At 47.0% G+C, this 22,036-nt stretch overlaps 1 protein-coding gene across 1 annotated transcript in view; it reads left to right on the top strand.

Annotated features, from left to right (window-relative positions):
* The window catches only part of LOC125466666 (desmoplakin-B-like), a 71,265-nt gene that overhangs the window by 42,642 nt on the left and 6,587 nt on the right, over positions 1–22,036 (top strand). The window contains exons 9-12 of the mRNA XM_059641178.1: positions 3,063–3,256; positions 12,390–12,525; positions 12,656–12,721; positions 14,393–14,494. Coding sequence (XP_059497161.1) covers positions 3,063–3,256; positions 12,390–12,525; positions 12,656–12,721; positions 14,393–14,494 — 498 coding nt within the window. The remainder of the gene's footprint in view (positions 1–3,062; positions 3,257–12,389; positions 12,526–12,655; positions 12,722–14,392; positions 14,495–22,036) is intronic.

The following is a 22,036-nucleotide window of genomic DNA, read 5'->3' as shown; positions in this document are numbered from 1 at the left end:
AAAACTCAATCAAGTTCGTGAGACACGATTTCCCATGCACGAGAGATAGTGAGGATTGCAAAGGTTACAGTGGGATATAGACAGGCTGGAGATTTGAGCAGAGAAATAGCGGATGGAGTTTAATCCAGACAAAAGTGAGGTAATGCATATTGGAAGGTGTAATACAGGAGGGAAGTATACAGTAAATAGTAAAATGCTGAGTAGCACCAACATAGGAGGGATCTAGGAGTACAGGCCCACTGTTTCCTGAAGGTGGTAAAGAACGGATATGGCAGGCTTGCCTTCATTGTCTGGGGCACAGAGTATAAAAATTGCAGCTGTTTGGAACATTGGTTAGGCCACATTTCGAATATTGTGTACAGTTCTGGTCCCCACACAACCAGAGGAAATGGAGGCTTTGGAGAGGGTGCAGAAATAGTTTACCAGGATGTTGCCTGGTTGGAAGGGTAGGGTTAGCGAGAACTGCAGATACTGGAGTCAGAGGCGATACAGTGTGGAGCTGGAGGAACACAACAGGTCAGGCAGCATTAGAGGGGCAGGAAGTCGATGTTTCAGGCCCAGACCCTTCATCAGGACTGGCCCAAAACGTCAGTGTTCCTGCTCCCCTGATGTTGCCTGGCCTGCTGTGTTCATCCAGCTCCACTATGAGTCGCCTGGTTTGGAGGGTGTTGGCTGTGAGGAAATATTAGACAAACGTGGTCTGTTGTCACTTGAATGTTGAAGGATAGGGGGTGACCTGACAGAAGTCTACAAAGTTATGAGAGACATGGAGAGAACTGATAGAGTCTTTTTCCCAGCATAGAACTGTCAATTATTGGGCATATAAAGTTAAGGTAAAAGTGGGGAGTTTAAAGGAGATATGTGAGAGGCTGGGCTTTTACACAGAGGGTGACAAGGGCCTCGAATGCACTGCCAGAGGAGGTGATGGAGGCAGATATAATAGCTACATGTTAGAAGCATCTTGACAGATATATGAATAGACTGGGAATAGAAGGATATGGACAGTTAAGAGATTTTTAGTTTAGGAAGGTGTTTGTATCAGCGTTGGCTTGGTGGGCCGAGGGCCCTGTTCCTGTGTTGTACTGTCCTTCTTCGTTCAAACTCTCCGGTGGTTGGGGTCAGACCTGACACAGAGGAAGATGGTTGTGGTTGTTTGGGGTCAGTCATCTCTGCAGGAGTTCCTCAGGGTGGTGCCCTCGGCCCAACCATCTTCAGCTGCTTCATCAATGACCTTCCCTCCATCATAAGGTCAGAAATGGGGATGTTCGCTGATGATTACACAATGTTCAGCACCATTCGTGACTCCTCAGGTACTGAAGCTGTCTGTGTTCAAATGCAGTATCAATGTGGACTTCACCAGTTTCAAAATCTCCCCTTCCCCCACCACATCCCTAAACCAGCCCAGTTCGTCCCCTCCCCCCACTGCACCACACAACCAGCCCAGCTCTTCCCCTCCACCCACTGCATCCCAAAACCAGTCCAACCTGTCTCTGCCTCCCTAACCTGTTCTTCCTCTCACCCATCCCTTCCTCCCACCTCAAGCCGCACCTCCATCTCCTACCTACTAACCTCATCCCACCTCCTTGACCTGTCCATCTTCCCTGGACTGACCTATCCCCTCCCTACCTCCCCACCTATTCTCTCCTCTCCACCTATCTTCTTTTCTCTCCATCTTCAGTCCGCCTCCCCCTCTCTCCCTATTTATTCCAGAACCCTCACCCCATCCCCCTCACTGATGAAGGGTCTAGGCCCGAAACGTCAGCTTTTGTGCTCCTGAGATGCTGCTTGGCCTGCTGTGTTCATCCAGCCTCACATTTTGTTGTCTTAGATCTGGACAATATCCTGGCCTGGGCTGACATGTGACAAGTGACATTCATGCCACACAAATGCCAGGCTATGACCATCACCAATAAGGGACAATCTGATCACCGCCCTATGATGAATCTTGAGCTGTTTGTTCACAGATCCCTGAATGCAGCACCAGCACAGGTTAGTAGGAGAGTTAAGCAGGCATGCAGGCCACTTGTCTTTATCAGTCATTGCACAGATTATAAGAACAGGGAGGTTATGCTGGAGCTGGTCAGGATTTTGATTAGGCCACAGCTAGAGCCCAACCACATCCACAAACATCCCACTCCCTCCCCCACCGACGCTCAGTCACAGCAGTGTGTACTATCTACAGGATGCCCTGCAGAAATTCAGCAAAGATCCTCAGGCAGCACCTTCCAAACCCACGACTACTTCCACCCAGAAGGACAAGGGCAGCAGATACATGGGAACACCACCCCCTTCAAGTTCCCCTCCAAACCACTCACCATCCTGACTTGGTGATATATATCGCTGTTCCTTTAGTGTCACCGGGTCAAAATCCTGGAATTTCCTCCCTCAGGGTATTGCGGGTCAACTCACAGCACATAGACTGCAGCGGTTCAAGGAGGCAGCTCACCCCCACCTTCTCAAGGGACAACTAGGGACAGGCAATAAATTCTGGGCCCAACAGCGATGCCCACATCCCACTCCGAAATACATAGGCTCATCACAGATGCACACGCAGATCTGACATAGATGCACACCCAGATCTGACACAGATACACACGCAGTTGTACTGTACCACAGCGCACACAAATACAAACACAAGTACCCACACAGGGATACAGATACACCGTGGGGACAATAATTCACCCATAACTTTTACCCCTGGCTTCAACACTGATGTAGGTACAAGAGAAAGTGCTCCCATAGCAGTACTGTCACAGAACAGGGAAACCAGAGCCCCAGGGGACAAGGGTTCGAATCCCACTGTTGCAGATTATGAAGTTTGTATTAAAAAAAAATCCTTACCTAGTCTGAACCACACATGACTCCAGCCCCACAGCAATGTGATTGACCACAGCAAGGTACTCAAGGGCAGTGAGGGGGGGTTACAAATGTTGGACCAGTCAGCGACCCTGACATTCTGAGTGTGTTTTTTTAAAATGAGCATTCATTAAAATCCACTGTTGTTCATTGCCAAAGTTTGATATGGTCCCCAGGATTAACCTGTTCTTTGTCTGTTCACCTAGACCCTGCACCATGAAGTGGAATTGGCCCTGGAATTCTATCAGGAGATTGGCAGCAACATAAAGGAAGCTGAGAACCTGATGGAGAGAATGAGAGACTGTGGTCAGAACTGGATTGTTAAGATTGCCCAGTATGTAGACAGCCTGAGACATATACTGCATCGCTGGAGCAGGATAAACCATGAGATAGAGAGCAGGTGACCGTCCAAGGCATGAATGACTGAGAGCAAGACGGTCTGTCTAGGTGGGGGAAAGAGACACGGAGTCGAGTGTGTGCTCAGCAGATGCTGAGTGTTGGAGGTGATGGGTGTCTTCCCCACCCTGGGGAAAAGACCTTGTCTATTGACCCTATTCATGTCCCTCACGATTTTATAAATCTCTATAAGACCATCAGACATAGGAGTGGAAGTAAGGCCATTTGGCCCATCGAGTCCACTCCGCCATTTAAATCATGGCTGATGGGCATTTCAACTCCACTTCCCTGAACTCCCCCCGTAGCCCTTGATTCCTTGTGAGATCAAGAATTTGTCGATCTCTGCCTTGAAGACATTTAATGTCCCGGCCTCTACTGCGCTCCATGGCAATGAATTCCACAGGCCCACCACTCTCTGGCTGAAAAAAAAGTCTCCTCATTTCCGTTTTAATAGAACATAGAACAATACAGCACAGTACAGGCCCTTCAGCCCTCGATGTTGCGCCGACCTGTGAACTAATCTAAGCCCCTCCCCCTACACTATCCCATCATTATCCATATGCTTATCCAAGGAAATTTGGATAATTTGACCCCCTCTAATTTTAAGGCTGTGCCCATGGGTTCTAGTCTCCCCGCCAAACGGAAACAACTTCCCAGCGTCCACCCATTCTCAGCCATACATTAGATTAGATCAGATTCCCTACAGTGTGGAAACAGGCCCTTCGGCCCAACACACCGCCCTTTGGAATATCCCACCCAAACCCATCCACTTATAACCCACACAGCCCTGAACACTACAAGCAATTTAGTATGGCCAATCCACCTAGCCTGCACATCTTTGGACTGTGGGAGGAAACCGGACCACCCGGAGGAAACCCACGCAGACACGGGGAGAATGTGCAAACTCCACACAGACAGTTGCCAGAGGCTGGAATCGAACCCAGGTCCCTGGTGCTGTGAGGCTGCACTGCTAACCACTGAGCCACCGTGCTGCTCCTTGAAAGTTATCTTGTAAGTTTCTATTAGATCTTCCCTAAACCTTCTAAACTCTAATGAATACAATCCCAGGATCCTCAGCCATTCATCATATGTTAGGCCTGCCATTCTAGGGATCATCCGTGTGAATCTCCGCTGGACTCACTCCAGCGTCAGTATGTGGGGAAAGGCAATTCCGATGAGATTAAGCAAGATTTAGGGAGCATAGGATGGGGAAGGAAACTGCAGGGGATGGGCACATTAGAAATGTGGAGCTTATTCAAGGAAAAGCTCCTGTGTGTCCTAGATAAGTATGTACCTGTCAGGCAGGGAGGAAGCTGTAGAGCGCAGGAGCCATGGTTTACGAAGGAGGTGGAATCCCTGGTCAAGAGGAAGAAGAAGGCTTATGTTAGGATGAGATGTGAAGGCTCAGTTAGGGCACTTGAGGGCTACGAGGTAGCCAGGAAAGACCGAAAGAGAGAGCTCAGAAGGGCCAGGAGGAGACATGAGAAGTTGTTGGCGGATAGGATCAGGGTAAACCCTAAGGCTTTCTATAGGTATTTAAGGAATAAAAGAATGACGAAAGTAAGATTAGGGCCAATCAAGGATAGTAGTGGTAAGTTGTGTGTGGAGTCAGATGAGATAGGGGAAGCACTAAATGAATATTTTTCAACAGTATTCACTCTAGAAAACGACAATGTTGTTGAGGAGAATACTGAGATACAGGCTACTAGACTAGGTGGGATTGAGGTTCACAAGGAAGAGGTATTAGAAATCCTTCAGAGGGTGAAAATAGATAAGTCCCCTGGGCCGGATGGGATTTATCCTAGGATCCTCTGGGAAGCCAGGGAGGAGATTGCCGAGCCTTTGGCATTGATCTTTAACTCGTCATTGTCTACAGGAATAGTGCCAGATGACTGGAGGATAGCAAATGTGGTTCCTGTGTTTAAGAAGAGGAGTAGAGACAACCCTGGTAATTATAGGCCAGTGAGCCTTACCTCAGTTGTTGGTAAAGTGTTATAGAACATAGAACATAGAAAGGTACAGCGCAGTACAGGCCCTTCTGCTCATGATATTGTGCCGTGGAATATTCCTAATCCAAAAATAAAATAACCTAACCTACATTCCCCTCAATTCACTGCTGTCCATGTGCATGTCCAGCAGTTGCTCAAATGTCACTAATGACTCTGCTTCCACGACTTCCACTGGCAAAGTATCCCATGCGCGCACAACTCTCTGGGTGAAGAACCTCCCTCTGACGTCACCTCTATACCTTCCTCCTAACACCTTAAAACTATGACCCCTCGTGGCAGTCAATCCTGCCCTGGGGAAAAGTCTCTGGCTATCGATTCTATCTATGCCTCTCATTACCTTGTACACCTCAATCAGGTCACCTCTCTTCCTCCTTCTCTCCAGAGAGAAAAGTCCGAGCTCAGTCAACCTCTCCTCGTAAGACAAGCCCTCCAGTCCAGGCAGCTTCCTGAAACCTCCTTTGCACCCTCTCCAAAGCTTCCACATCTTTCCTATAATAGGGCGACCAGAACAGGACACAATATTCCAAGTGTGGTCTCACCAGGGTTTTGTAGAGCTGCAGCAAAACGTTGCGGCTCTTAAACTCGATCCCCCTGTTAATGAAAGCCAAAACACCATATGCTTTCTTCATAACCTTATCCACTTGGGTGGCAACTTTGAGGGCGCTATGCACTTGAACACCAAGATCCCGTTGTTCCTCCACACTGCCGAGAATCCTGCCTTTAATCCCTTATTCAGCATTTAAGTTCGACCTTCCAAAATGCATCACTTCGCATTTATCCAGGTTGAACTCCATCTGCCATTTCTCAGCCAGCTCTTCATACAGTCAATGTCTCGCTGAAGCCTGCAATAGCCCTCGATACTATCAACGGCACCTCCAACCGTTGTGTCATCAGCAAACATACTAACCCACCCCTCAACCTCCTCATCCAAGTCATTTATAAAAACTACAAAGAGCAGAGGCCCAAGAACAGAGCCCTGTGGGACACCGCTCAGCACTGACCTCCAGGCAGAATACTTACCATCTACAACCACTCTCTGCCTCCTGTCAGCCAACCAATTCTGAATCCAGACAGCCAAATCACCCTGTATCCCATACCTCCTGACTTTATGAATGAGTCTGCCATGGGGAACCTTATCAAATGCCTTGTTGAAGTCCATGTACACCACATCCACTGCTCGACCCTCGTCAATCTGTCTCGTGACTTCCTCAAAGAACTCAATAAGATTTGTGAGGCATGACCTGCCCCTCACAAAGCCATGCTGACTCCCCTTAATCACGCTATGCTTTTCCAAATAGTCACAAATCCTATCCCTCAGAATTCTTTCCAAAACCTTGCTGACCACAGACGTAAGACTGACTGGCCTGTAATTTCCAGGGATTTCCCTGTTCCCTTTCTTGAAAGGAGGAACAACATTTGCCTCCCTCCAATCTTCCGGTACGACTCCCGTGGAGAGTGAGGAAGCAAAGATCTTCGCCAGCGGCTTAGCAACCTCCTTTCTCGCTTCCTGGTGCAACCTAGGATAAATCTGGTCTGGCCCTGGGGACTTATCAATCTTAATGTTTGCCAAAATTTCCAGCACATCAACTTCCTCAATCTCGATCTGTTCAAGCCTGTTTTCCTGCTCCTCAAAGTTCTCATTCACAACAAGGTCCCTTCCCTTAGTGAAAACCGAAGCAAAAAACTCATTTAGGGCTCCCCTATCTGCTCAGACTCCACGCACAAGTTCCCCACGCTATCCCTGATCGGCCCTACCTTCTCCCTGATCATTCTCTTATTCCTCACGTATGAGTAAAATGCCTTCGGGTTCTCCCTAATCCTTCCTGCCAAGCTTTTTTCCTGCCCCCTCCTGGCCGTCCTCAGTCCACTTTTGTGCTCCTTCCGAGCAAGTCTGTAATCCTCTAAAGCTGTGCTAGACCCTTGCTTCGTCCACCTTACGTAAGCTGCCTTTTTCTTTTTGACAAGAAGCACCTCTGTATCCGTCATCCAAGGCTCTTTAATCTTACCCCTTCTTACCTGTCTCAGAGGAACAAATTTATACATCACTCGCAACAAGTGCTCCTTAAACAGCCTCCACATGTCTGCTGTGCGCTTTCTGTGGAACATTTGCTCCCAATCTGTACTTCCCAACTCCTGTCTGATAGCATCATAGTTTCCTTTTCCCCAGTTAAATATCTTCCCCTGGTAACTGCTCCTTTCCCTTTCCATGGCTATGGTAAGTGTGAGGCTCTTGCGGTCACTGTCACCAAAGTGTTCTCCCACCACGAGATCTGACACCTGTCCTGGCTCATTGCCGAGCACCAAATCCAAAATGGCCTCTCCCCTCGTCGGCCTGTCCACATACTGAGTCAGGAAACCCTCCTGAACACACCTGACAAAAACGGCTCCATCCAAACCATCTGCACGAAGGAGGTTTCGATCTATATTGGGAAAGTTGAAGTCACCCATAACAACAACCCTGATACGTTTGCACTTTTCAACAATCTGCCGGCCAATGAGTTCTTCGATCTCCCAACTGCTATTTGGGGGTCTGTAGAAAACCCCCAGAGAAGTGACTGCTGCCTTGCTGTTCCGAACTTCCACCCATACTGACTCAGTCGACAAACCTTCCTTGGCAACCTCAGCCCATACCACCGCAGTAGATGGGTCCTCAAAGGTTCTTTCAGCCGCCGTTATACTGTCCTTGACCAACAAAGCCACAACTCCCCCTCTTTTACCACCTTCCCAGACCTTAATGAAAGACCTGAACCCTGGAACCTGTAGCATCCATTCCTGACCCTGCTCTATCCATGCCTCCGAAATGGCCACAACATCGAAGTCCCAGGTACCGATCCAAGCTGCAACCTCACCTACATTATTCCGGATACTCCTGGCATTAAAGTCGTCACACTTCCATCCAGCTTGCTGTCTGCCAGCACACTCCTGTGACAGTGAGGTCCTGACCATGTCCTCCCTACGCTCATCCTCCTGTGTACTAGGACTACACCTCAGTTTCCCATCCCCCTTCTGAGCTCGTTTAAATCCACCCAAATGGCACTAGCCAATTTCCCACCCAGGATATTCGTGCCCCTCTGATTCAAGTGGAGACCGTCCTGTTTGTACAGGTCCCACCTTCCCCAGAATGAGCCCCAATTGTCCATGTACCTGAAGCCCTCCCACCTGCACCATCCCTGCAGCCACGTCTTCAGCTGAAATCTCTCCCTGTTCTTTGCCTCGCTATCACGTGGTACGGGTAACAAACCAGAGATGACCACTCTGTTTGATCTAGCTCTCAGCTTCCACCCTAGCTCCCTGAAATCCTGCCTGACATCCCTATCCCTCTTTCTACCTATCTCGTTGGTGCCTACGTGGACCACGACTTGGGGCTGGTCACCCTCTCCCTTCAGGACCCCAAAGACACGATCCGAGACATCACGGACCATGGCACCTGGTAGGCAACACACCAATCATGAGTCTCTTTTGTTCCCGGCAAACCTTCTATCAGTCCCTCTAACTATTGAGTCCCCAATGATTATCACTCTCTTCCTATCCCCCCTTCCCTTCTGTGCAAGAGGGACAGACTCTGTGCCAGAAACCCGCACCCTACTGCATGCCCCTGGTAAGTCATCCCCCCCAACAGTATCCAAAGGCCTTTTGGAAGTCTAGATAGATAACATCTACTGGGTTTCCTTGGTCTAACCTACTTGTTACTTCTTCAAAGAATTCTAACAGGTTTGTCAGGCATGACCTCCCCTTACTAAATCCATGCTGACTTGTTTTAATCTGACCCTGCACTTCCAGGAATTTAGAAATCTCATCCTCAACAATGGATTCTAGAATTTTACCAACAACCAAGGTTAGGCTAATTGGCCTATAATTTTCCATCTTTTGCCTTGATCCTTTCTTAAACAGGCGGGTTACAACAGCAATTTTCCAATCATCTGGGACTTTCCCAGACTCCAGTGACTTTTGAAAGATCATGACCAAAGCCTCGGCTATTTCCTCAGCCACCTCCCTCAGAACTCTCGGGTGTAGCCCGTCGGGGCCAGGAGATTTATCAATTTTTAGACTCTTTAGTTTTTCTAGCACTTTCTCTTTTCTAATGCCTACCATACTCAACTCTGCCCCCTGGCTCTCCCTAATTGTTGGAATACTACTCATGTCTTCCACTGTGAAGACTGACGCAAAGTACTTATTAAGATCTTCAGCTATTTCCTTATCTCCCATCACTAGCCTTCCAGCATCAATTTGGAGAGGCCCAATGTCTATTTTTGCCTCTTGTTTGTTTCTTATGTATTGAAAGAAGCTTTTACTATCATTTCTAATATTACTGGCTAGCCTACCTTCATATTCAATCCTCTCCTTCCTTATTTTTCTCTTTATTGTCTTCTGTTTGTTTTTGTAGCCTTCCCAATCGTCTGATTTCCCAGTGCTCTTGGCCACTTTATAGGCTGTCTCTTTTTCTTTGATATATTTCCTGACTTCCTTTGTCAGCCATGGCTGTCTAATCCCACCCTGGATAATCTTTCTTTTCTTTGGGGTGAACCTCTGTACTGTGTCCTCACTAACACATATAAACCCCTGCCATCGTTGGTCTACTGTCTTCCCTGCTAGGCTCTGCTGCCAGTCGATTTTCATCAATTCCTCTCTCATGCCCCTGTAATTACCTTTATTTAACTGTAACACCATTACATCCGATTTTGCCTTCTCTCTTTCAAACTGCAGTCTGAACTCTACCATATTATGATCGCTGCCTCCTAAGTGTTCACTTACTTTAAGATCTTTTACAAAGTCTGGCTCATTACATAGCACTAAGTCCAGAATAGCCTGCTCCCTCGTGGGCTCCATCACAAGCTGTTCCAAAAATCCATCCTGCAAACATTCCAGGAATTCCCTTTCTCTGGATCCACCGGCAACATTATTCACCCAGTCCACCTGCATATTGAAGTCCCCCATGATCACTGTGACCTTGCCTTTCTGACATGCCCCATCTATTTCCCGGTGCATCTTGCGCCCCTGGTCCTGATCACTGTTAGGAGGTCTGTACCTAACTCCCATTCCAGTTTTTCAGCCTTTGTGTTCTTCAACTCCACCCACACAGACTCCACATCCTCTGACCCTATGTCATTCAGTGCCGTAGATTTAATTTCATTCTTAACTAACAAGGCAACCCCGCCCCCTCTGCCCACCTCCCTGCCTTTTCGATAAGTTGTGAATCCTTGGATGTTTAACTGCCAGTCCTGAACTCCCTGCAACCATGTCTCTGTGATGCCTACCACATCATAATCATTCAAGATGATTTGTGCTGTCAATTCATCGACTTTGTTACAAATACTATGAGCATTTAGCTAAAGTGCCTTAATGCTAACAGTTGGACAGGACGGTGAAGACGGCATTTAGCATGCTGGCCTTCATTGGTCGAAGCATTGAGTATAGGAGTTGAGACGTTATGTTACAGTTGTAAAAGCTGTTAGTGAGGTCACATATTGGTGTACACTTTTGGTCACCCTTTTATAGGAAAGACATAGTTCAAGTGGAAATTTTGCAACAAAGATTTACGAGGATGTTGCCAGGACCAGTGAGGCCCAAATTATCGGGGGAGGTTGGCCAGAATAGGGCTTTATTCCTTGAATGTGGGGGAATGAGGTGATGAAATCAGGGACATAGATAGGATGAATGCATCGTCTTTCTCCCCAGGGACGGGGAATTGAAAACTGGAGGGCATGGGTTTAAGGTGAGAGGGGGAAAATTTAAGAAGGACCTGAGGGACAACTTTTCCACGCAGAGAGTGGTGCGTGTATGGAATGTGTTGCCAGAGAAAGTGGTTGAGGCAGATAATATAACAATATTTAAAAAACATTTCGATAGGTACATGGATAGAACATAGAACATAGAACAGTACAGCACAGACCCTTCGGCCCACAATGTTGTGCCAACCTATTATCCTACTAAGATCAATTTACCCCACATACTCTACATTTTACTATCCTCCATGTGCCTATCCAAGAGTCGCTTAAAAGACTCTAAAGTATCTGACTCCACTACCACTGCCGGCAGCACATTCCACACGCCTATCACTCTCTGTGTAAAGAACCTACCTCTGACATCTCCCCTATACCTTCCTCCAATCACCTGAAAATGCCCCAATGTATATGGGAAGGGTTTAGAGGGATATGGACTAAATGTGGACAATTGGAACTAGGTGAGCGTGCGTCATGGTCAGCATGGACCATTTTGGGCGGAAGGGACTGTTTCCATGCTGTATTACTCTATGACTGTATAACTCCCTCCAGGGCCAATCTATCCTTCCTGAGATGTGGTGCCCAGATCTAACCACAGTGCTGTAGTTGGGGGGGTAACTAGGGTTTTGTATAGCTGCAGCATAACGTCAGTATCACGAAACTCCAGCCCTTTGGATATGAAGATCAGCATTCCATGAGCCACCTTAAATATATTCACCTGATCAAGGAACTACACTCCGAAAGCTTGTGTTTTCAAATAAACCTGTCAGACTATGACCTGGTGTCATGTGATTTCTGACCTTGTCCACCCCATTCCAATACCAGCACCTACACATCTTGACTATTTTCTGCACCTGTTTGTGGCATTTTAAAAAGTATGCACCTGAATCCCCAAATCTTATTGGACATCCACTGTATTTAATGCTGTGCCTTCTAAAGAAATACCCTGATTGATCCTTTCTTGGTCTGAAATGGACGACCACGCACTTGCTTATGTTAAAATCCATCTGCTATATCTTGGCCCATTTACCTAGTTGATCAATATCCTGTTGTAATTTTATGTTGACACCAACACTCTCTACAATGCCGTGCAATTTTGTGTCGTCAGCTAATCTGTATGTTTGACATTTTCTGCAATTATCCGAGTAGTTAATGAATAATGGAGGCCCCAACACTGATCCTTGTGGGACACCACGAGACACATCCTGCCAGCCTGAGTCCGCCACCATTGTCACCTCTTCAAAAAACTCCAAGGTTTGTCAGGCATGTCCTACCCTTCACAAATCCATGCTGACTCTCCCTGGTTAATTGAAATGTTTTGTGGGGATCATTTGCCTTTGTTGATTATAGACTGCAACCATTTCCCCACCACAGGTGTCAGACTAACTATACATTATGTGTCTTCCAGGCTAATTATACTGGACGATGTCTCTCTGAAATTGAGCCGGTTCCAGCATTGTCACCAGAAGCTGCTCAGACATTTGCAACAAGCTGAACCGATCTGTGATGGTAACATGGACAAGAACAACATGCATGGTGAAGAGGTAGGCAGTGGATTTGGAGGGGCACTGGGCTCAGGTGGCAGGACGCTGATACTGGAGGGAATAACAAGCCACACTGCATCAACTGTTATATTTCAGCCGGTTTTAACCAGGTTAATTCGATGTGTCTTAGCTGCAGGAGCTGGAGCTGCTGAAGGAGTTAGTGGATTCAGCGGAACAGTACGGGGCAGCTTGTAAGGTGAGAGTGATTGAAACTTTCCAACAAGAGTAACTCAGGATCTGTGCAGCTGCAGAGATTCTGAGATGATCTCACAGTATCATACAGCACAGAGACAGACCATTTGGTTCATCTCATCCATGCTGACCAAATTTCCCAATCAAAACTAATCCCATTTGCCTGTGTTTGGCCCATATCCCTCTAAATATTTTCTATTCATGTACCTGCCAAATGTTTTTTAAACATTGTAAATGTATCTGCATCTACTGCTTTCTCTGGCAGTTCATTCCACATACGAACTACTCTTTGTATGAAAACGTTGCCCCTCAGGTCCCTTTTAAGTCTTTCCCCCTCTCACCTTAAAAATATGTCCCCTAGTTTTGAAATCTCCAACCCCAGGGAAAAGACCTTTTCTCTTCATCTTATCAATGCTTCTCATGATTTTATAAACATCTATAAGGTGACTTCTCAACCTCTTATGCTCAAGTGAAAATGTCTCAGTCTATCCAGCTTCTCCTTATAACACAAACTATCTATTTCCAGCAACATCCTGGTAAATCTCTTCTGAACCGTCTTCAGATTAATTATATCCTTCTTATAGCAGGGTGACCAGAACTGTACACAGTATTCCAAAAGTGGCCTCACCACTATCCTGTACAACCTCAACATGACATCCCAACTCCTACACTCACCGGTCTGAGCAATGAAGGCAAGTGTGCTAAACACCTTCTTCACCACCCTGTCTACTTGTGATGGAAATTTCAAACAACTACATACCTGAATTGGCCACTCCTCAGCCTATTCACCCAATTGATCACCATCACAGTGTAATCCTAGAAAACCTTCATTGTTGACTACACCAATATTGGTGTCATCAGCAAATATTCTCATCCAAATCATCTACATAAACGACATGACAGCATTCTTATAGGGATTGAATGGGGAGATCAGGGAGAATTCCCAACCCCCTGCACTCACCACGCAGCAGGGACACAGTCTCAGAATAAGGGACATGCCACTCAGGACTGAAATGAGGAGGAACATCTTCACTCAGAAGGTGGTGAATCTGTAGAACTGTTTACCATAGAGGGCTGTGCAGGCCCAGTCATTGACAATGTTCAAAAGAGCGTCAATGGATTTCTACTTGTCAAAGATATCAAAGGAGACAGGGATAGCGTAGGAGAAAGGCATTGAAATAGAATCTCATTGGATGGGGCACAAAAGGCTGAACACTCAACTTGTCTTTCTTCTCACAAATAACTCACCTCCTGACTCCCCAAAGCCTGTCCCACCATCTACAAGACACAAGGCAGGAGTGTGATGGAATACTCCCCACTTGCCTGGATGAGTGCAGCCCCAACAACACTCAAGAAGCTGGACACCATTCAGGACAAAGCAGCTGCTTGATTGGCACCACATCCACAAACATCCCACTCCCTCCACCACCAATGCTCAGTAGCAGCAGTGTGTACTGTTTACAAGATGCTCTGCAGAAATTCTCCAAAAGATCCTCAGGCAGCACCTTCCAAACCCACGACCACGTCCGTCCAGAAGGACCAGGGTTTGGGAACCATTAAGGAGTTGGATTCAGGAGGATAAAGGGCTTGTGTTGGGCAGGAACCTGGGGAATTGCACTTCTGTCAATCGCAGTTACGCTTGTTGATGATTTCCTGTGCTTTGCCCATTGTGCAGATGTATGAGGTACAGGCAGCAGTATTTAGCTGCTTGGTACAGTCGGGTGTGTGGCCATGGACAGAACAAAGCAGCTCCATGTTGGAGGCTTCCATCCACCAGGTGAGCCATGTGTATGTGGATTGAACAATACAGGGTCTAGTTACTGTCACTTCCTGGACCTCAACAACACCCAGCAAACATCTGAACCCCTTCCAGGGCTGTGTCCATCCCCTGGGAACATTAGCTCACAGCTATCAGCTGGATGCCCTTCCTCTGGTCCAGCTCCTGCTGCAGCGCCCCCTGAGGCACTGGCAGAAATTCTTGCAAACACTTGTCACATAAATAGAACATAGAACATAGAACATTACAGCACGGTACAGGCCCTTCAGCCCTCGATGTTGTGCCGACCTGCCATACCAATCTGAAGCCCATCTGACCTACACTATTCCATGTACGTCCATATGCTTATCCAATGACAAGTTAAATGTACCTAAAGTTGGCGAATCTACTACCGTTGCAGGCAAAGCGTTCCATTCCCTTACTACTCTCTGAGTAAAGAAACTACCTCTGACATCTGTCCTATATCTTTCACCCCTCAATTTAAAGCTCTGCCCCCACGTCCTCGCCGTCACCATCCTAGGAAAAAGGCTCTCCCTATCCACCCTATCTATACTACATAGAATAGAAATACTTCAAACACACAACATTTCCCTTCCCTCCATACCAGGCAACATCCTTTTGAAAAATTACTCACTGATGGGACATGGGTGTCTTCTGGCTGGGCCCGTCCCTAGTTGCCCCTTGAGAAGGTGGGGGTGAGCTGCCTTCTTGAACTGCTGCAGTCTATGTGCTGTGGCTTGACCCACAAAACCCTGAGGGAGGGAATTCCAGGATTTTGACTCAGTGACAGTGAAGGAACAGCGATACATTTCCAAGTCAGGATGGTGAGTGATTTGGAGGGGAACTTGCAGCGGGTGGTGTTCCCATGTATCTGCTGCCCTTGTCCTTCTCAATGGAAATGTTTGTGGGTTTGGAAGGTGCTGCCTGAGGATCTTTTGTGAAATAAATGTGCACTAAGCCACCTCAATTCCAGCTATTCAAATTCCCTCATCACTAAAATAAAACTTATCAGGGCTGGCACCGTCCTCAGAACTCTCACCTGTCCCTCCTTGGCTGCCGTTGCTCTTCCCTGCATCACTGTAACTAAAGCAATATTACCAGGCTGCTGTGACTAATGTTCGAAACACATTGAGCAGAATCTCTCAGCTCTGATAGTCTACATCCATTCTCTCCTCATCAACGGTCAAACAGCCAGGGGCTGCTGTACCATTACACTTAGTATCCTCATGCAATCACATAATCACAGAGGCATTCAGGGGGTCCTCAATCATGCATCGCCACCTGAGATCAGGACCCTGACAGACAGACAGACAACATACAACAGGAACCATGTTAATGGAACTGGTCTTGTATTCTAGATCCCTTTGCTGCTGCTCTGTGACCTCTGTGACACTAATCAGCCCATTGAATTCGGCCCCACTTTCCTGCCTTTTCCATATAACCCTCGATTCCCTTCCTAATCAGAACTCTGTCTGTTGCAGCCTTGAAGACACTTCATGACCCAGCCCTGACAGCCCTCAGTGGTAAAGAATTCCATAGATTCACTGCCCTCTGAGAGAAGAAATTTTCCTCCATCTGTCTGAAATGGGCGATGCTGGGAGGATTCTGTCTGGTCCCAATCTCTCCCACAAGAGAAACAACTTTTCTGCATCTACCTTCCAAGTTCCTGAAGAATCTTGTGTGTTTCAATGAGGTCACCTCTCTGTCTGCTAAACTCCAGTGAGTGTAGGCCCAGCCGACTTGCTGCCTCCTCAAAAGGCAATGCCCCTGTCCCTGTCATCAGCTGAGTGACCTTCCTCTGGATTGGCTCCAATGTCAAAATATTTTTCCTTCAATTAGGGGCCAGGCCCATAAACTGTTCACTGTATTCTGGATCTGGTCTGACTTGTGCCTTGTGTAGTTCGAGCAAAACCCACACCCCCACCCCTAATTTTTAGACTTTATTCCCTTTGAAATAAAGATCAACATTGCATTTATCTTTGTCATTACCCATGGAACTTGGAAACTAGGTTTTAGTGATTTATGGTGGCCATGGAATTGTTGTAGCAACATCTCTGCCAGCTTGTACATCAAGAACAAGGGACAACGAAAATTACATCACAGGAACAGGCCCTTTGGCCCTCCAAGTCTGTGCCGATCCAGATCCTCTGTCTAACCTGTCACCTATTTTCCAAGGATCTGTATCCCTCTGCTCCCTGCCCATTCACGTAACTGTCTGGATACATCTTAAATGATGCTATCATGCCCACCTCTACCACCTCCGCTGGCACCGTATTCCAGGCACCCACCACCCTCTGTGTAAAGAACTTTCCACGCATATCTCCCTTAAACTTTCCTCCTCTCACTTTGAACTCATGACCCCTAGTTATTGAGTCCCCCACTCTGGGAAAAAGCTTCTTGCAATCCACCCTGTCTATACCCCTCATGATTTTGTAGACCTCAATCAGGTCCCCCACTCAACCTCTGTCTTTCCAATGTAATTAATCCTAATCTACTCAACCTCCCTTCGTAGCTAGCACCCTCCATACCAGGCAACATCCTGGTGAACCTCCTCTGCACCCTCTCCAAAGCATCCACATCCTTTTGGTAATGTGGCAACCAGAACTGTACACAGTACTCCAAATGTGGCCGAACCAAAGTCTTATACAACTGTAACATGACCTGCCAACTCTTGTACTCAATACCCCGTTCAATGAAGAAAAGCATGCCATATGCCTTCTTGACCATCGTATTGACCTGCGTTGCCATCTTCAGGGGACAATAGACCTGAACACCCAGATCTCTATGTGCATCAGTTTTCCGCAGGGTTTTTCCATTTCCCGTATAGTTTGCCCTTGAATTTGATCTTCCAAAATGCATCACCTCGCATTTGCCTGGATTGAACTCCATCTGCCATTTCTCTGCCCAACTCCCCAGTCTATCTATATACAAAGAACAAAGAACAAAGAAACCTACAGCACAGGAACAGGCCCTTCAGCCCTCCAAGACTGCGCCGATCAAGATCCTCTGTCTAACCTGTCATCTATTTTCTAACGGTCTGTGTCCATTTGCCCCCTGCCCATCCATGTACCTGTCCAGATATATCTTAAAAGACGCTAACGTGTCTGCGTCTACCACCTCCGCTGGCAACGCGTTCCATGCACCCACCACCCTCTGTGTAAAGAACTTTCCACGCATATCTCCCTTAAACTTTCCTCCTCTCACTTTGAACTCATGATCCCTAGTAATTGAGTCCCCCACTCTGGGAAAAAGCTTCTTGCTATCCACCCTGTCTATACCCCTCATGATTTTGTAGACCTCAATCAGGTCCCCCCTCAATCTCCATCTTTCTAATGAAAATAATCCTAATCTATTCAACCTCGCTTCATAGCTAGCACCCTCCATACCAGGCAACATCCTGGTGAACCTCCTGTGCACCCTCTCCAAAGCATCCACATCCTTTTGGTAATGTGGCGACCAGAACTGCACGCAGTACTCCAAATGTGGTCGAACCAAAGTCCTATACAACTGCAACATGACCTGCCAACTCTTGTACTCAATACCCCGTCCAATGAAGGAAAGCATGCCGTATGCCTTCTTGACCACCCTATTGACCTGCGTTGCCACCTTCAGGGAACAATGGACCTGAACACCCAGATCTCTCTGTTCATCAATTTTCCCTCGGACTTTTCCATTTACTGTATAGTTCGCTCTTGAATTTGATCTTCCAAAATGCATCACCTCGCATTTGAACTCGAAGAATTCTATCAAGTTGGCAAGACATGACCATCCCTGCACAAACGCGGATTGAACTCCATCGCCATTTATCTGCCCAACTCTCCAGTCTCTCTATATTCTGCTGTAATCTCTGACAGTCCCCTTCACTGTCTGCTACTCCACCAATCTTAGTGTCATCAGCAAACTTGCTGATCAGACCACCTACACCTTCCTCCAGATCATTTACGTATATCACAAACAACAGTGGTCCCAGCACAGATCCCTGTGGAGCACCACTGGCCACAGGTCTCCAATTTGAGAAACTCCCTTCTACTACTACCCTCTGTCTCCTGTTGCCCAGCCAGTTTTTTATCCATCTAGCTAGCACACCCTGGACCCCATGTGACTTCACTTTCTCCATCAGCCTGCCATGGGGAACCTTATCAAACGCCTTACTGAAGTCCACATATATGACATCTACAGCCTTTCCCTCATCAATCAACTTTGTCACATCCTCAAAGAATTCTATCAAGTTGGCAAGACATGACCATCCCTGCACAAAACCATGTTGCCTATCACTGATAAGCCCATTTTCTTCCAACTGCAAGTAGACCCTATCCCTCAGTATCTTTTCCAGTAGCTTCCCTACCTCTGACGTCAGGCTCACCGGTCAATAATTACCTGGGTTATCCTTGCTACCCTTCTTAAACAAGGGGACAACATTAGCAATTCTCCAGCCCTCCAGGACATCTCCTGTGCTCAAGGATGCTGCAAAGATACCTGTTTAGGCCCCAGCTATTTCCTCTCTTGCTTCTCTCAGAACCTGGGATAGATCCCATCTGGACCTGGGGACTTGTCCACCCTAATGCCTTTTAGAATATCCAACACTTCCCCCTCCTTTATGCTGTCTTGACCCAGAGTAAGACCATAAGATCATCAGACATAGGAGTGGAAGTGAGGTCATTCGGCCCATCAAGTCCACTCCGCCATTTAAATCATGGCTGATGGGCATTTCAACACCACTTCCCTGCACTGTCCCCGTGGCCCTTGAGTCCTTCTGAGATCAAGAATTTGTCGATCTCTGCCTTGAAGACATTTAACGTCCCGGCCTCCACTGCACTCTGCGGCAATGAATTCCACAGGCCCACCACTCTCTGGCTGAATAAATGTCTCCTCATTTCCATATTAAATTTACCCCCTCTAATTCTAAGGCTGTGCCCACGGGTCCTAGTCTCCCCACCTAACGAAAACAACTTCCTAGTGTCCACCCTTTCTAAACCATACATTATCTGGTAAGTTTCTATTAGATCTTCCCTCACCCTTCTAAACTCTAATGAGTACAATCCCAGGATCCTTAGCTGTTCATCATACATTAAACGTACCATTCCAGGGATCATCTGTGTGAATCTCCGCTGGACACGGTCCAGGGCTAGTATGTCCTTCCTGAGGTGTGGGGCCCAAAATTGGACACAGTATTCTAAATGGGGCCTAACTAGAGCTTTATAAAGCCTCAGAAGCACATCACTGCTTCTATATTCCAACCCTCTTGAGATAAATGACAAATCAAAGTCATCAAACACCTATCCTTGACCTCAACATCCGTCATGTCCCTCTCCTCAGTGAATACCGACGCAAAGTACTCATTAAGAATCTCAGTCATTTTCTCTGACTCCTCACGTAACTTCACTTCTTTGTCCTTGAGTCGGCCAACCCTTTCTCTCGTTACCCTCTTGCTCCTTATGTATGAATAAAAGGCTTTGGGATTTTCCTTCACCCGGTTTGCTAAAGATATTTCATGACTCCTTCTAGCCCTCTTAATTCCTCATTTCAGATTGGTCCTACTTTCCCGATATTCTTCCAAAGCTTTGTCTGTTTTCAATCACCTAGATGTTATGTATGCCTCCTTTTTCCTCTTTGCTATTTTCACAATTTCACCTGTCGTCCATGGTTCCCTAATCTTGCCCTTTCTACTTTCATTTTCACAGGGACCTGTCTCTCCTCCATGCTAATCAACCTCTCTTTAAAAGCCTCCCACATATCAAATGTGGATTTACCTTCAAACAGCTGCTGCCAATCCATGTTCCCCAGCTCTAGCTGAATTTTGCTACAGTTGGCCTTCCCCCAGGTTAGCACTCTTTCTTTAGGACCACTCTCATCCTTGTCCATGAGTATTGTAAACCTTACGGAATTGTGGTCGCTATTTCCAAAGTAGTCCCCTACTGTAATTTCAACCACCTGGCCGGGTTCATTCCCCAGCACCAGGTCCAGTACGGCCCCTTCCCGAGTTGGACTACATACATTCTGCTCTAGAAAACCCTCCTGGACACACCTTACAAATTCTGCTCCGTCTTGACCCCTAACACTGAGTGAATCCCAGTCAATGTTGGGAAAATTAAAATCTCCCATCACCACCACCCTGTTTCTCCTACACCTTTCCATTATCTGTTTACATATTTGTACCTCTATCTCACACTCGCTGTAGGAAGGCCTGTAGTACAGCCCCAACATTGTTTCTGCATCCTTCCTGTTTCTGAGTTCTACCCATATTGCCTCACTGCTTGAGTCCTCCATGGGGCCCTCCTTCAGTACAGCTGTGATATTGTCTTTGACCATTACTGCAACTCCTCCACCCCTTTTACCTCCTTCTCTATCCTGCCTGAAGCATCTATATCCTGGGACAACTAGTCGCCAAACATGCCCTTCCCTCAACCAAGTCTCAGTAATAGCAATAACATCATACCTCCAGGTACCGATCCAAGCCCTAAGTTCATCTGCCTTATCTACTACACTTCTCACATTAAAACAAATGCACCTCAGACCACCTGTCCCTTTGTGTTCATCATCTGCTCCCTGACTACTCTTCCCTTTAGTCACACTGACTCCATTATCTAGTTCCCCACAGGCTTTAGTTACTATCTCCTTACTGTCCTTTAACCTCCTTATTTGGTTCGCATCCCCCTGCCACATGAGTTTAAACCCTCCCCAACAGCATTAGCAAAAGCATCCCCGAGGACATTGGTTCCAAGGTGTAGGCTGTCCGATCTGTAATAGTCCCACCTCCCCCAGAACCGGTCCCAATGTCGCAAAAATCTGAACCCTTCCCTCCTACACCATTTCTCAAGCCACGCATTTCTCCTGCCTTTTGTGCTTTTGTGCTCCTGAGATGCTGCTTGGCCTGCCATGTTCATCCAGCTTCACACTTTGTTGTCTATTTCTCCTGGCTGTTCTCTCATTTCTGCACTGACTAGCACGTGGCACTGGTAGCAATCCTGAGATTACTACCTTTGAGGTCCTACTTTTTAGCTTGGCTCCTAACTCCCTAAATTCTGCTGTAGGACCTCATCCAGTTTTTTACGTACATCATTGGTGCCTAAATGCACCACGACACATAGAACATAGAACATAGAACAGTACAGCACAGAACAGGCCCTTCAGCCCACGATGTTGTGCCGACCATTGATCCTCATGTGTGCACCCTCAAATTTCTGTGACCATATGCATGTCCAGCAGTCTCTTAAATGACCCCAATGACCTTGCTTCCACAACTGCTGCTGGCAACGCATTCCATGCTCTCTCAACTCTCTGCGTAAAGAACCTGCCTCTGACATCCCCTCTATACTTTCCACCAACCAGCTTAAAACTATGACCCCTCGTGTTAGCCATTTCTGCCCTGGGAAATAGTCTCTGGCTATCAACTCTATCTATGCCTCTCATTATCTTGTATACCTCAATTAGGTCTCCTCTCCTCCTCCTTTTCTCCAATGAAAAAAGTCCGAGCTCGGACAACCTCTCTTCATAAAATAAGCCCTCCAGTCCAGGCAGCATCCTGGTAAACCTCCTCTGAAC

Source organism: Stegostoma tigrinum, chromosome 2 (assembly GCF_030684315.1).
Source record: "Stegostoma tigrinum isolate sSteTig4 chromosome 2, sSteTig4.hap1, whole genome shotgun sequence".
Classification (NCBI taxonomy): domain Eukaryota; kingdom Metazoa; phylum Chordata; class Chondrichthyes; order Orectolobiformes; family Stegostomatidae; genus Stegostoma; species Stegostoma tigrinum.
Note: the sequence above shows the minus strand (reverse complement) of the source record. Positions and strands in the feature narration are given on the sequence as shown.